The following is a 13,189-nucleotide window of genomic DNA, read 5'->3' on the forward strand; positions in this document are numbered from 1 at the left end:
GCAGCATCACCCTCCGTGTAAGGGAGGCTCACCCTCCCCAACTCCAGTCCCTCTTAAATCTATCACCTCTTGCCTTAAATCTGTGCTATCTAATTTATATTTCCCCTTCCCTGAGAAAAAGACTGTGCATTCACCTGTTGGATGTCCTTCATGATTGTATGCAACTCTATAAGGTCAAAATTATAGCCCCCTCTCTAAAGACACTTACACTTTTAAGTACCAGTGTTATACACTGCAATCTGATGTATTAAGGCTGAACATCATTAGTGTGAAATACAGCAAAAGTAAATCAGATCAATAACTTTCTTCACCATCAGATGAAGTAACAAATCTCATCTCCCAACTCTACCTCTCTCCCTCCTGAACCTGGCTCAATCTCCCCATAAACCTTCATGCCCCGTCCCCTTGGTTCACCAGTAACCTCTGGCCTCTGTCCTCTGGTCCTCTCTATACTGACCACCTCCCCTCTCTACTCTCAGACCTGATGCAGAGTTTCAACCTGAAATGTTGACCGATCCTTCCCCCCACCTCCACTGAGTTTCCCCGGCAGATCGTTTGTTGCTGTAGATTTCCAGCATCTGCTGTCTTGTGTCTTCAGTGTGGGTGCTGCAGCTAAGGTACCAAGGTATTACCGTTGTGTATAGAAGTAAATAATCTAAAAGTGCTTCTTCACGTTCACAAGAAATTGCACAATGTTCTTCGGAGTTTTTATCAGGTTTGTGAAAATGTTACCTGCATGAATCAGAATTATTATCCAGTGTCTCATCCAGTGTGAAATTTGTTGTTTGGAATCAGGTTTAATATCACCGGCATACGTTGTGAAATTTGTTAACTTTGTGTCAGCAGTACAATGCAATACATGATAATAGAAAAAAAACTGTGAATATATATATATATATATATATATATATATATATATATATATATATCTGTTACATTAAATAAATAGTTTAAAACATAAATGAAAAAGTGTTCAGGGTCCATTCAAAATCGGATGGCAGAGGGGAAGAAGCTGTTCCTGAATCATTGAGTGTGTGCCTTCAGGCTTCTGTACCCCCTCCCTGATGACAAAGAGAAGAGGGCATGCCCTGGGTAATGAGGGTCCTTCATGATGGTTGCTTCCGCTTTGAGGCATTGCTCCTTGAAGATGTCCCAGTTACTATGGAGGCTAGTGCCCATCAAATGACCATACATTTAAGAAAATAAATGATTATTGGGGAAAAAAAAGAATAAAAACGTCGTGTTTATGGTTTCATGGAACCTTCGGAAACCTGATTGCAGTGGAGAAGAAGCTACTTCTGAACTGTTGAGTGTGAGTTTCAGGTTTCTGTACCTCTTCCCTGATGGTGGTAGTGAGAAGAGAGCTCACTGATACCTCTCTCATCAGAAGAAATAGCAATAAGCTGAATGGTGATGGTCCTCTGATGGTTGCCATTTTCTTGAGGCCCCACCACCAGGAGATGTCCTGGATGGTAGGGAGAGTTGTGCTGGCTGATCCTACCGTGCTCCGAAGCCTTTTGGAACCCTGTTCATTGAAGCCTCCACACCAGACTGTCTAAATGGTCTGGTCTCCAGCATAGATCGACAAAAATTTACCAGGGTGTTCAATGACATACCAAATCTCCTCAAACACAAAATCAACTACAACTGCTGGCTTGCTGGCTTGCCGCCTTCATAATTGCATCAATGTGCAAAATACAAGATAAGCAGAAGTTTTCTGTGCTCCAAGTACAATTTTTAACACCATCTGGCCTCTGCTGAATTCTGCTGTATTCATTCATTGATAAATAATCAGGATGGGAATGTGTGATGAAGTTCAAAAAGAATCAGGCAAGGGAAAGAATGATATAGCTGTTATTTTTGTATTTTGCTGGCAAGAGCTTGAGAAGGCTGTGCCAGTAATCTGTGTCACTATATCATCGGCCAAGTAAGGTTAAAGCCGAGCCAACTGAGTAGTGAATGTGAAATGTCTCCTTGAATCTGGTGAGGAGCGAATGGTTGACTATTCAACAGTACGAGATCCTGAGAAGGTTTAACAGTGTGGCAGTGGAGAAGATGTTTCCTTTAGAGGAAGGATCTAAAGCTGGGGTCACTATTTAAAAATAAAGTGTCACCAATTAAAATGACTAGGTGGTTTATTTTTTTCTCTCTCAACAAGTCCTGAGAGTTTGAGGAACTCTCTACCTCAAAGAGCAAAGGAAGCAGTCTTTGAAATCACAGTTGAAATCCAACCAGAGCAGAAGGGCTGAATGGCCATCCTCTTCCCCGGATTGTAGCTGGGGTACAATCCTTACTTCTCTCAAAGCAGCGACACTGATTGACAGGGAGGTAAAGTAGAGGTTTGTCACACTTGCCTTCATCGGTCAGGGCAATGAATACAAAAGTTGGGACGTTATGCTGCAGCTGTAAAGGATGTTGGTGAGATCATACTTGGCATATTGTGATGCCTATCTATAGGAAGGATGTCAAGAAATTGGAAAGGATGCACAGAAGATTCATAAAAACAGTACTGGCAATGGAAGGCTTAGAAAGACAGACTGAATAGGAGGCTGTTTTTTTTTTCTCTGGAGTGTAGGAAGCTAAGTGTAGAAAGGTATATATGGTGAATGTTCACACTTTATCCCAGGGTAGGGGGAGTTCAGGGCTAAAGGGAAAGATTAGAGCTGAGAGGGGAAAAGTTTAAAGGGAGCCTGAGGGGCAAATATTTCCTCAGAGAGTGTGGTGGATTGATGGAATGAGCTCCTAGCGGAAGGAGTAGGGGTGGGTACAACAACAGTGTTTCAGAGACTCGACCCTTGGATGGGTCCATACTGTAAGTAGGCTGGGGTTAGGAGGATATGGGCCAGTCAGGGATTAGCTCTGGATGGCATGGGCTGAAGAGCCAATTTCATGCCATGACTCTCTGATCCATATATTGATATAAACATTCGTGTCTTACAAAATTCATTAAGCCTGGAGGTTTAGTTAGTGCTCCGATCCTCCCCTGACCCTTTTTCTCTTCCTGTTCTGCTGCAGACGATGCGGGAGGAGATCATTGGGGAGTCGGAAGATCCCAGCACTGATGATCACCATGAGTACAGCTGGAATCACTACAATTACTACGACAGTGGGTTCCAGGACCCATGGGCCCGAGAAGACCGTGAAACACAACAGCCAATGGTACGTTTGAGACCTTCTCCAATCCAGCCTGACTACAGAAAATCTCTGATCATTGGCAGACATGGCAGACCTTGGTGTTTCTAGAACAGCAGGTTTTCCGGACAGTTGAATGTTATTTCTATTGATACCCTGACATATTTAAAATTGTCTTTTTTTCGATGTTACTCTGCTGTAAGTTTTTCAGTGTTTATATGAACAATTGGAAAGCAGATGGTCTCACTCGGTCACAAAGCACGTCAGACTCTATGAGGGTCATCAGGGCAGAAGGTTGGGGACTGGTTGTGGAGAGCAGTCCCTAGCTCTCTGGCTGATTTTTACCACACTACCCTCATTCTGGTTTTTGTGCTATTTCCAGGAGCGGGGCCCGAAGGGAGAGAAGGGGGAGCCTGCGATTTTCGAACCTGTAAGTATAAGAAACTTACCATCTATACCTGGCATCTTTCAGATGCCCCCCTTCACGTTGCCAATGCCACCCTCATCCCACTCACTGAGTTACACAGCAAGGAAACAGACCCCTTTACCAGGTTGACCAAGCTGCCTTCCTGAGAAAGTCCCACTTGCCTGTTGTGCTTTTACTTGCCTTTACCGCACCCTCTGGTAGCTCGTTCAAAATACTCATCCAGCTCTTTCTTCAGAGGATGTCCAGACTTGCTAATAATTTCCTAACCATCGTCCTTCCCAGATTTTGGTCTGTTGCACCTACTACACCTCTTACACCATCCTTGTCTAACTTCATTTGTCAAAATGAACAACTTTTCAACATTTAAGCAAAGTTTGGTTAGGTACAAGGATGGTAGGGGTATGGAGGGCAATGGTCCCGTGTACGTTGATGGGAGTAGGCTGTTCATATAGTTTAAGTGGACTGATGGACCAAAAGGCCTGTTTCTGTCCTGTACTTTTCTATGATTTTATAACAAGAACTGATTCAAACCAGGCTTCCTAGAAAGTTTTCAGATAATCAGTCTTTCCATTCTTGTCACCCTCAGTTCTTAAACTCTGCTTTCAGTCAATGTCAGAGTAAATGTATTATCAAAGTATGAGTTTGCCACCATATACTACCTTGAGATTCATTTTCTTGCAGGCCTTTACAGGAAATTGTGGCAATACAATAGATTTTATGAAAATCTATGCAAAAACAAAAACTGACAACAAAGTACAAAAGAAGCCAAATTGCACAGATATTAAACAAACAAATAATACTAAGAACATGAGTTGTAGAGTCCTTGAAAGTGAGTGTGTAGGTTGTGGAATCAGTTCAGTGTAGTGGTGAGTGAAGTTATCCACACTGGTTCAGGACCCTGATGGATGTAGGGTGATAACTGTTCTTGAGTCTGTGATGCATTCAATTTTGTATGAATGTTCAGGATAATGCACCTAAGGTGCATAGTTTAATCAAATCTTCATCACTGAGTGTCACTCTGTCTCCTATTGATACAGCCCAAGGAGTGATTAATCATTTGACACAATTCTCAAAATGTTGACGATCTGAAAATACCAATCACTGATCTCAACCAATATTACATTTATCTCGATCGTCTGGCCTCCTGAGTTTTGTTCTGGCTCTTTCCATACATTTTTGTTCAGTCGGCTCTGTTGCTACAATTCCACATCTCTGCTGCTACAATTCATTTCCTCATGTTACTAGATATCGTCCAACATTCTGAGCCATATAACATAACTATAAAACAACAACCTACCCAAATACAAAAAGAAAAATAACAATAATAAATAAATAAACAATAAATATCGAGAACATGAGGTGAAGATTCCTCGTAAGGTTGTGGGGACATTACAATGATGGGGCAAGTGAAGTTATCCCCTTTGGCTTAAGAGCTTGATGCTTGAGGGGTAGTTACTGTTACTGAACCTGGTGGTATGGGTTAAAATTAGACGTTTCAGTTAGGCATCTACCGATCCAATATTCATAGCTTTTAGAATCACAGGGTCAGAGAGAGGTGCAACACTTCCTCATCAATTAGTAACCACTAATTCTACCCAAACACAATTTACACTCAGTGGCTCCTGTGCCTAATAAGGTGGCTACAGGGTCTCTGTTCGTGATCTTCTCCTGTTACATCCCAACCAACTCAAGATTCAACGTGTTGTGTTTTCGGAAATACTCTTCTGCACCCCACTGTTGTAACGCAGGGCTACTTGAGTTACTGTTGCCTTCCTGTCGGCTTCAACCACTCTGGCTATTCTCCTCCGACCTCTCTCATGAACAAGCCATTTTGACCCATAGAGCTGCCACTTGCTGGATGTTTTTTTGTTTTTCACACCATTCTCTGTAAACTCTAGAGGCTGCTGTGCTTGAAAAGCCCAGGAGAACTGCGGTTTTGGAGAATCTCTAACCATCCTGACTGGCACCAGCAATCATTCCACAGTCAAAGTCACCTTGGTCACATTCTGAAGTTTGGTCTCAACAACAACTGAACTTCTTGACTATGTGTGCTTGCTTTTATGCATTGACTTGCTGCCACATGATTGGCTGATCAGTTATTTACATTAACATGCTGTTGTAGAGGTGTACCTAATAAAGTGGCCACTGAGTGTATTTTCCCCACTTTCCCAACCTTTTCCCCAAATTCTACCACTCACCTACATTTTAGGGACATTTTAACTCACCAAATTTCACATTTTTGGGATCTAGGAGGGAAATGGGGCACCGGCAGGAAACCCACATAGATACAAGCAGAAAATGCAAACTCCATACAGACAGCACTGCGGGATGAAGATAGATCTTAAGGAACTGGCTCCCCAAGCTGCATCATTGCATCACCCCACATGTTTCTCTCTCTCTGGTTTTGTGGAACGTCATCCATTTTCATTGCAGCATTTACTGTTCACGCCCCTCTGCATTATTCCTTACCCCAATGCCACCACACATATCCTGGTCTCCATCCTATCACCACCTTCCCTTCACCTCCCGTTTCTTCCTCAACAGCATTGCAATTGTTTCTTTTCTACCTTTTCCAAGTCTTGTGGGAGTTCACCCACCTGAGATGGTAACTCATTCTCTCTGATTGACCTGCTGAGTAATTCCAACAGTTTTCTGTTTTGATCCTCTGTTCCTCAGTAGTTAGAGAAAAACAAAAACTTAGCTAAGTGATTCCTATTTATCCCCTTCCCTTCACTACCCTACTCCAAATATTTGTCCTATTCTAACCCACCCCTGCACTCACCCTTCTCCAAATCCTTACAAATTATATCTTCAAAATTTCAGAGATGAGCAACAGTATACCTGTTCTGGTTAGAAAGTAAACCACAATTTAAAAAAGTAACATCTCACTATCTTTTTGCTTTAATTCAGAAGACAGATGATGATATTTGACATACAGTAGACATTAGCACTTGGCAGGGACACTCTGACCAGTAGCAAGCAAAGGAATGCCAAGCCAACATGTGTCTTTAAGCTTTCACACGCTGACATCAGGAACAGCCATTTCCTGTGCTTTCCTTTGACAGAAGGATTGCTGATAGTGCTGTTAGCCAAATGCATGGCGGGAGACATGCTAAACATTGCCACCACCTTAGATAACCTCCACTGACTTAAGAAAATTCAACCATTTTGAATTCTACCTGCCACTATGATGGAATTGGCCATTAAAACTGAAATATTCCTAGCTTAAAATAATGCTCCAATAAGATAAAACTCCTGACTTCACAATCTACCCTATTACAGTCTTGCACCTTATTATCTCTCTGTACTGCACTCTCCCTGTAACTGTAACACGTTGTTCTTCATTCTGTTTTGTTTTCCCTTGTTCAACCTCAATGCACTGTTGTAATGAACTGATCTGTATGGACTACAAGCAAAACCAAGTTTTCTGACGGACCTCTGTGCATGCGGCAATGATGAACCAATTTACCAATAAACCAGTTCCTATTCATGACCATTTAGTACCGAAACTAAGAGCTCCTAAATCCTAAAGATTGAACCCTGGAAGGCGAGGAGGTGACTGCAGTGAGTCATTGCAATTGTGATTTGTATATCATCATAACACTGAAGTACACTGAAAATCTTTGTGTTGCATGGCGTTTAGACAAATCATTTCAAAACATCACTGCATTGAGGAGAAAACAATAACAGAATGCAGAATGAAGTGTTGCAGTTGCAGCGAAAGCACAGTGGAGGTAGTCAGTAAGTTGCAAGGCTGTGCTGAGGTAGACAAGTTCAGCTTTCTCATACGGGGGTCTATTCAAGAGTCTCATTTCAGCAGGATAGCTGCATACCAGTTTAGTGCTAAACACATTCATGCTCTTTCTTCTTCTGTGCAATGGAAATCGGAGAATTTTATTTAGAGATATAGTGCGGTAACAGACCTTCCATGTAATCAATTAACCTTCTAACACATATGTCTTTGGGATGTGTGAGGAAACTGGAGCTGTCAGAAGAAACCCATGTTGTCACAGGTTAGAATGTATGAACTCCTCACAGACAGTAATCAAAATGAACCCAGGCCACTAGAGTTATACTAACCGTGAGAGAATGAGAGAACGATTGGGGTGGGAGGGGTCTTAGGTTATGCTATCTGCTTTCCAGAGGTAACAAGAAGTAGCTGAATTAAAATATTAACATTTTCCTTTGTTTCCTTTGAAGGGAATGCTCTTGCCTGGACCTCCAGGACCAGTAGGACCTCAGGTGAGCTATCTGCAGCTTTTAGGATCTCAAGTTGTATGTCATGTCTATAAGTGAGGACAAGATCTCTTGTGGTTATAAATGTCTAAGATTGTGATTGTTAAGCTAGTGGGATCTGGTAGGGATACCTTACCTCAATCTGCCACTCAAAATCATCTTGTACATTTGACTGGTTACAATCATTCCTGTTATACATTCAGATTAAATGCTGTGTTCTTCACAGGAGTCCATGATGTGAGAGGCTGTTTGTTTGTAATACTTGCTGATGTAAGCTTGCCCATTGACTAAGGTGAATTTGTACTTTGCTCTCATGCACTATTGGCATTGGTGCAGAAGGTTAAGTTCTGGCTTCCTGGATCGAAGTTTTCATCTGGTGGGATCAGAGCAGTTAATGGTCTTCAAATTTACACAAGCACACACAAAATACCGGAGGGAAATGAGCAGCTGACATTTCAAGGCAAGGCCCTTTATTAGGACTCGGTCCATAAATCCTTCCCCAGCCTCACTTGTCACTGGAATATTCTCCAAGCCATCTCCGCACGTCTTCAGTTTTCTCACAGCGTAGAAGGAGGCTATTTGGCCCGTCTCTGCTGCCTCACAGACCAATCCAATTTCCCGCTATTTTTTCCCGGTATCCTATTTTCCCTTTAATTCTAACTCCAAGCTTTGACTATTTACCTGTGCACTTGAGCAACTTACAGTGACAATTATTCAGAATCCAGGTAGGGGGATGGGGAAGAACACAAGATGGCAGCGAGAGGGGGAACAAAAGGGAAAGATGTGAGAAGTTAGGAGGTCTTGAGTGAAAGAGGTGAAGGGTTGAAGAACCGATTGGAGGAAGGAGGAGGGGAGCCCGAGGGAGGTAATGGGGAGGGGAAGGAATAAGGGATAACAAAGGTGGGGTTGGGGGGGGGGGTGGTAGATGGAAAACAGAGAGCAGTAGTTAGCGGAATTAGAGAAGTAAATGTTAATGCCATCACGTTGGAGCTGACTGAGGTGGAAAGTGAATCGTTGCTCCTGCATCCCGTATCTGGCCTCAATGTGGCAGGAGATTCAGCTCATCAAGTCTGCTCTGCCATTTAATCAAGGCTGATTTATTTTTTCAACCCTATTCAACAGGTTCTTCCCCATAACCCTTAACCCACTTAGCAACCAGAAACTTGGCAATTTCTGCCTTAAATATACCCAGTAACCTGGCCTCCACACCTTTCTGTGGCAACACAATCCACAGATGTACCATGCTCTGGCTGAAAAATTTCTCCTCCTCTCAGTTTTAAACAGATTCTGAGGCTGTGCCTTCCAAGTCTGAAGTGTCCTTCAAATGGAATTATCCTCTCCACGTCCACTGTATCCAGCCCTGTCAGTACCCTGTAGATTTCAATGAGATCCACTCCGCCCCCAGTAACAGTGATTATTTATGGATTTGGATTGTCAAAGTGGAGTTAGGAAGGTAGAGTACAAAACTAAGTAAGAAAACTATGTCAGCTCTCCCTAGCAGTGAAAACCAATAAACCAAGTTATTTTGGCTTGACTGTGCACTATTGGTTTTCAGCTGCTGGGAATAAGTGGAATTGACTCTTGTAAAACTGCCTAAGAAAATAGAACCCCTTCATTTTTAAGCTGCTCTGTTGAAACATGCAATCACCTTTTGATTGTTAACTCTCTTGATTCAGGGTCGATGAAGGAAAGAAAGATTTGCATTTTTAGAATCTGATATTAGGACATCCCAATGTGCTTAACAGCATAAAACAAGATTTTTTTTTCCCTCTGGTATTGGTAGAAAAGCAGGAAGCCCAGCAGTACTAAGCATACTGTGATAAAGATGAGGACTCAGTTTGACTGACCTTGGTTAAATGTTGTCCCAGATGGATACTTTGCACCCAACTGAAGGGGCTGCTGAGGCTGCTGATTTTATACAGTATGGACGTAGCCCCTTTGGTCCAAATCGTTCATGCTGACCGAGGCAGCCACCTAAGCTAGTCCCAATGGACTGGGCTTGGCCTATATCCATCAAAGCCTTTTGCATTCATGTCCTAATCCTTATGTCTTTAATTGTTGTTACCTTACCCACCTCAGCTGCTTGACCTGAGAACTTATTCAATGCATGCATCACCCTCTGTGTGAAGAAGCTACTCTCAGCTCCCTTTTTCAATTTCACCTTAAGCCTTTGCCCTCCATCTTTTGGACAATATCATTCCCACCAATGCGGCACCTCCTCAGTAGTTCTCTGGGAATGTTAGTGTGGATACTGCACTAAGTGTTCCGAGGTACGAATGCACAAACCATTGGATTCCCAGGTACACCAAACTGTAACTGGCATAAACTGTAGCAGTAGATCCATGCCAGAACATAATTTGTGTGCAACGTCTAGTACTGTGATATCATGTTGGTCCCTGATTCTATTCGCACCCCCCCCCCCCCGACCCCCACCATCTTTTAGAAAATCTGACTGTGAATATTAAGATTAGATTTTTAGATTAGATTCAACTTTATTGTCATTGTGCCGAGTACAGATACAAAACCAACAAAATGCATTTAGCATCTGACCAGAAATAGTGTTATTTACAAAATAACTGTGAATAAAAAAAGTGCTACAGCACACAAATATAAAAGTACTGAGTACAGTGTGGGTGCAATACTGCTTAGCGCTGTGATGAGAGGTTCAGCAGGGTCACAGCCTCAGGGAAGAAGCTCTTCCTGTGCCTGCTGGTGCGGGAGCAGAGGCTCCTGTAGCGCCTACCGGATGGGAGGAGAGTAAAAAGTCCATGGTTAGGGTGAGATGCATCCCTGATAATGCTTTTCGCCCTGCCCAGGCAGCGTTTATGGTAGATGTTCTCAATGGTGGGCAATTGGGTGCCGATAATCTGCTGGGCAGTTTTCACCACACGCTGAAATGCTTTGCGGTCCGATACGGGACAATTGCCATACCACACTGAGATGCAGTTGGTGAGTATACTCTCAATGGTACAGTGGTAAAAGTCCGTCAGTATCCTGGGACAGAGGTGAGCCTTCTTCATGCTTCACAGAAAATAAAGGCGCTGTTGCCTTTATTAACGCACAGTGGTGAGTTTATTTTGGCTATCATCCAGTCCCCATTCAACAACCACAGAGACCAAGCAGCCAAGTATTTCCTTCTCTCTCGTGACATTTCTGCAACATCGACAAAGTTAAAGGCAAAGTTGAGTTTATTGTCATGTGCACAAGTACATGTTGACTGGTTGGTGGTGTAGTGTCATACAGATTCGACTTCGAAGCGAGTGGTCATGGGTTCAAATCTGGCCTGCTCCTTGCAGGCTTTCCATCCGTGCTGTGTTGACCATGGAGCGAGTAGCTCAGCTCAAAACAAAAACAGAAATAAATTCTAAAGAAATACAAATGTGGCAACCTGATGCATCGCAAGGTGTGGAAAAGAGCAACACGAACATGTATGTTAACATGCAATGAAAAATTTACGTGCAACAGCCTGAAAGGCATATATACCATGCCTACCGTGTGATAGCGTCACACGCAACACCTACAGTGTGATAGTGTCACACATCAACAGTGCGATAGTGTCACACACATCTAGAGGGTGATAGTGTCACACACAACACCTATAGTGAGATAGTGTCACACACAACACCTACAGTGTGATAGTGTCACACACAACACCTACAGTGTGATAGCGTCACACACACCTACAGTGTGATAGCGTCACACACAACACCTACCGTGTGATAGCGTCACACACAACACCTACAGTGTGATAGCGTCACACATCACACAACACCTTGAGCCATTTCTTTTCTCCGCTGCAAAGCTGGGGATTCACTCTCCATGGTGGAGTATTCTTATTAAATCCTACTTCGTTCTCTGATGTCCTTCAGGGAAAGAAAATTACATTTATTTGAGGTCTGGTTATCAATGCTATCAATAAGATTGTCTCTGAACTGACCAGAAGGTCACATTCAAGGACAATTAGGTAATTTTACCTTATAGTCATAGAGTTATACAACACTACAGCAGAAAAAAATGACACTTCATCCTATCTAATCCATGCTGAGCAGTTATCTTGCCAAGTCGCATTAACTTGCACCTGGACCATAGACCTCCATACCACTCCCAACCACGTATTTGTCCAAACTTCTCTTAACTATATAACCATATAACAACTACAGCACGGAAACAGACCATCTCGGCCCTTCTAGTCCATGCCGAACTCTTACTCTCACCTAGTCCCACTGACCTGCACTCAGCCCATAACCCTCCATTCCTTCCCTGTCCATATAGCTATCCAATTTAACTTTAAATGACAACATCGAACCTGCCTCAACCACTTCTGCTGGAAGCTCGTTCCACACAGCTACCACTCTCTGAGTAAAGAAGTTCCCCCTCATGTTACCCCTAAACTTTTGCCCCTTAACTCTCAACTCATGTCCTCTTGTTTGAATCTCCCCCACTCTCAATGGAAAAAGCCTATCCATGTCAGCTCTATCAATCCCCCTCATAATTTTAAATACCTCTATCAAGTCCCCCCTCAACCTTCTACGCTCCAAAGAATAAAGACCCAACTTGTTCAACTTTTCTCTGAAACTTAGGAGATGAAACCCAGGTAACATTCTAGTAAATCTTCTCTGTACTCTCTCTGACTCATGCAGTTAAACCTGCATGCACCCACTTCTGCTAGCAATTCATTCCACGTTCTACTATCTTCTGAGTGAAGAGGTTACCCCTTCAGCTTCCCATTCAATGTTTCACCTTTGACCCTTAAATTATGACCTCTAGTTCTAATCTGAGCCTTGTCAGTGATAACCCCATAGTTCATAGATGAATCAGAAAAAAATGTTCAGCCACATAATGGAATGGTAGGCCAAAAACCTGAACAATGAGGGAGATTTTCCTCAAGGAAGGAAGGTGGAAGGGTTTGGACAGACAGTAGCCGAGCTAAGGCCTTGGTTTTTGCTGGTGGTAGGGTGACAGAAATTGGAAATGATTGAGAAAGCTAACTTGGATGAGTGCAGATACCGTAGAGGGTTATGCCTCTGGAGGGGATCATGGGGAGCAGAACAGTGAGGCGGTCCAGGCCCTTGGAGTTATTTGAAAATGAGGCTGAAGATGTTACCGCTGACTCGTGGTTAGTTTAAATAGGAATCGGTGCATGTTAGTGAAAATAGCAGTAAAGAATAAACAGGATGTCTGGTGGAAAAAGAGTGGTAGATTTTTGGGAAAATTAGTAAATTGGTTCATTATTGGCAAATGTACCAAGGTATGTGAAACCTTTGCATTCCATTCTATTTTGCATTCCATCCTCCATTTCCACTGGCAGCTGACTCCAAACTTACACCCCTCCACCAAGTGAAGTTTCCCCTCAAATTCTCCTTAAGTATTTCACTTTCACCATAAATCTACTAT

The 13,189-nt window shown here is 42.8% G+C and overlaps 1 protein-coding gene across 1 annotated transcript in view; it reads left to right on the plus strand.

The window, feature by feature from the left end:
- Positions 1-13,189, plus strand: part of LOC140191163 (uncharacterized) — a 392,816-nt gene that overhangs the window by 159,133 nt on the left and 220,494 nt on the right. Inside the window, exons 7-9 of the mRNA XM_072248300.1 lie at positions 3,016-3,159; positions 3,515-3,562; positions 7,760-7,801. Of these exons, the coding sequence (XP_072104401.1) occupies positions 3,016-3,159; positions 3,515-3,562; positions 7,760-7,801 (234 nt within the window). The remainder of the gene's footprint in view (positions 1-3,015; positions 3,160-3,514; positions 3,563-7,759; positions 7,802-13,189) is intronic.

The sequence above is a fragment of the Mobula birostris genome, chromosome 32 (genome assembly GCF_030028105.1).
Source record: "Mobula birostris isolate sMobBir1 chromosome 32, sMobBir1.hap1, whole genome shotgun sequence".
Lineage (NCBI taxonomy): Eukaryota > Metazoa > Chordata > Chondrichthyes > Myliobatiformes > Myliobatidae > Mobula > Mobula birostris.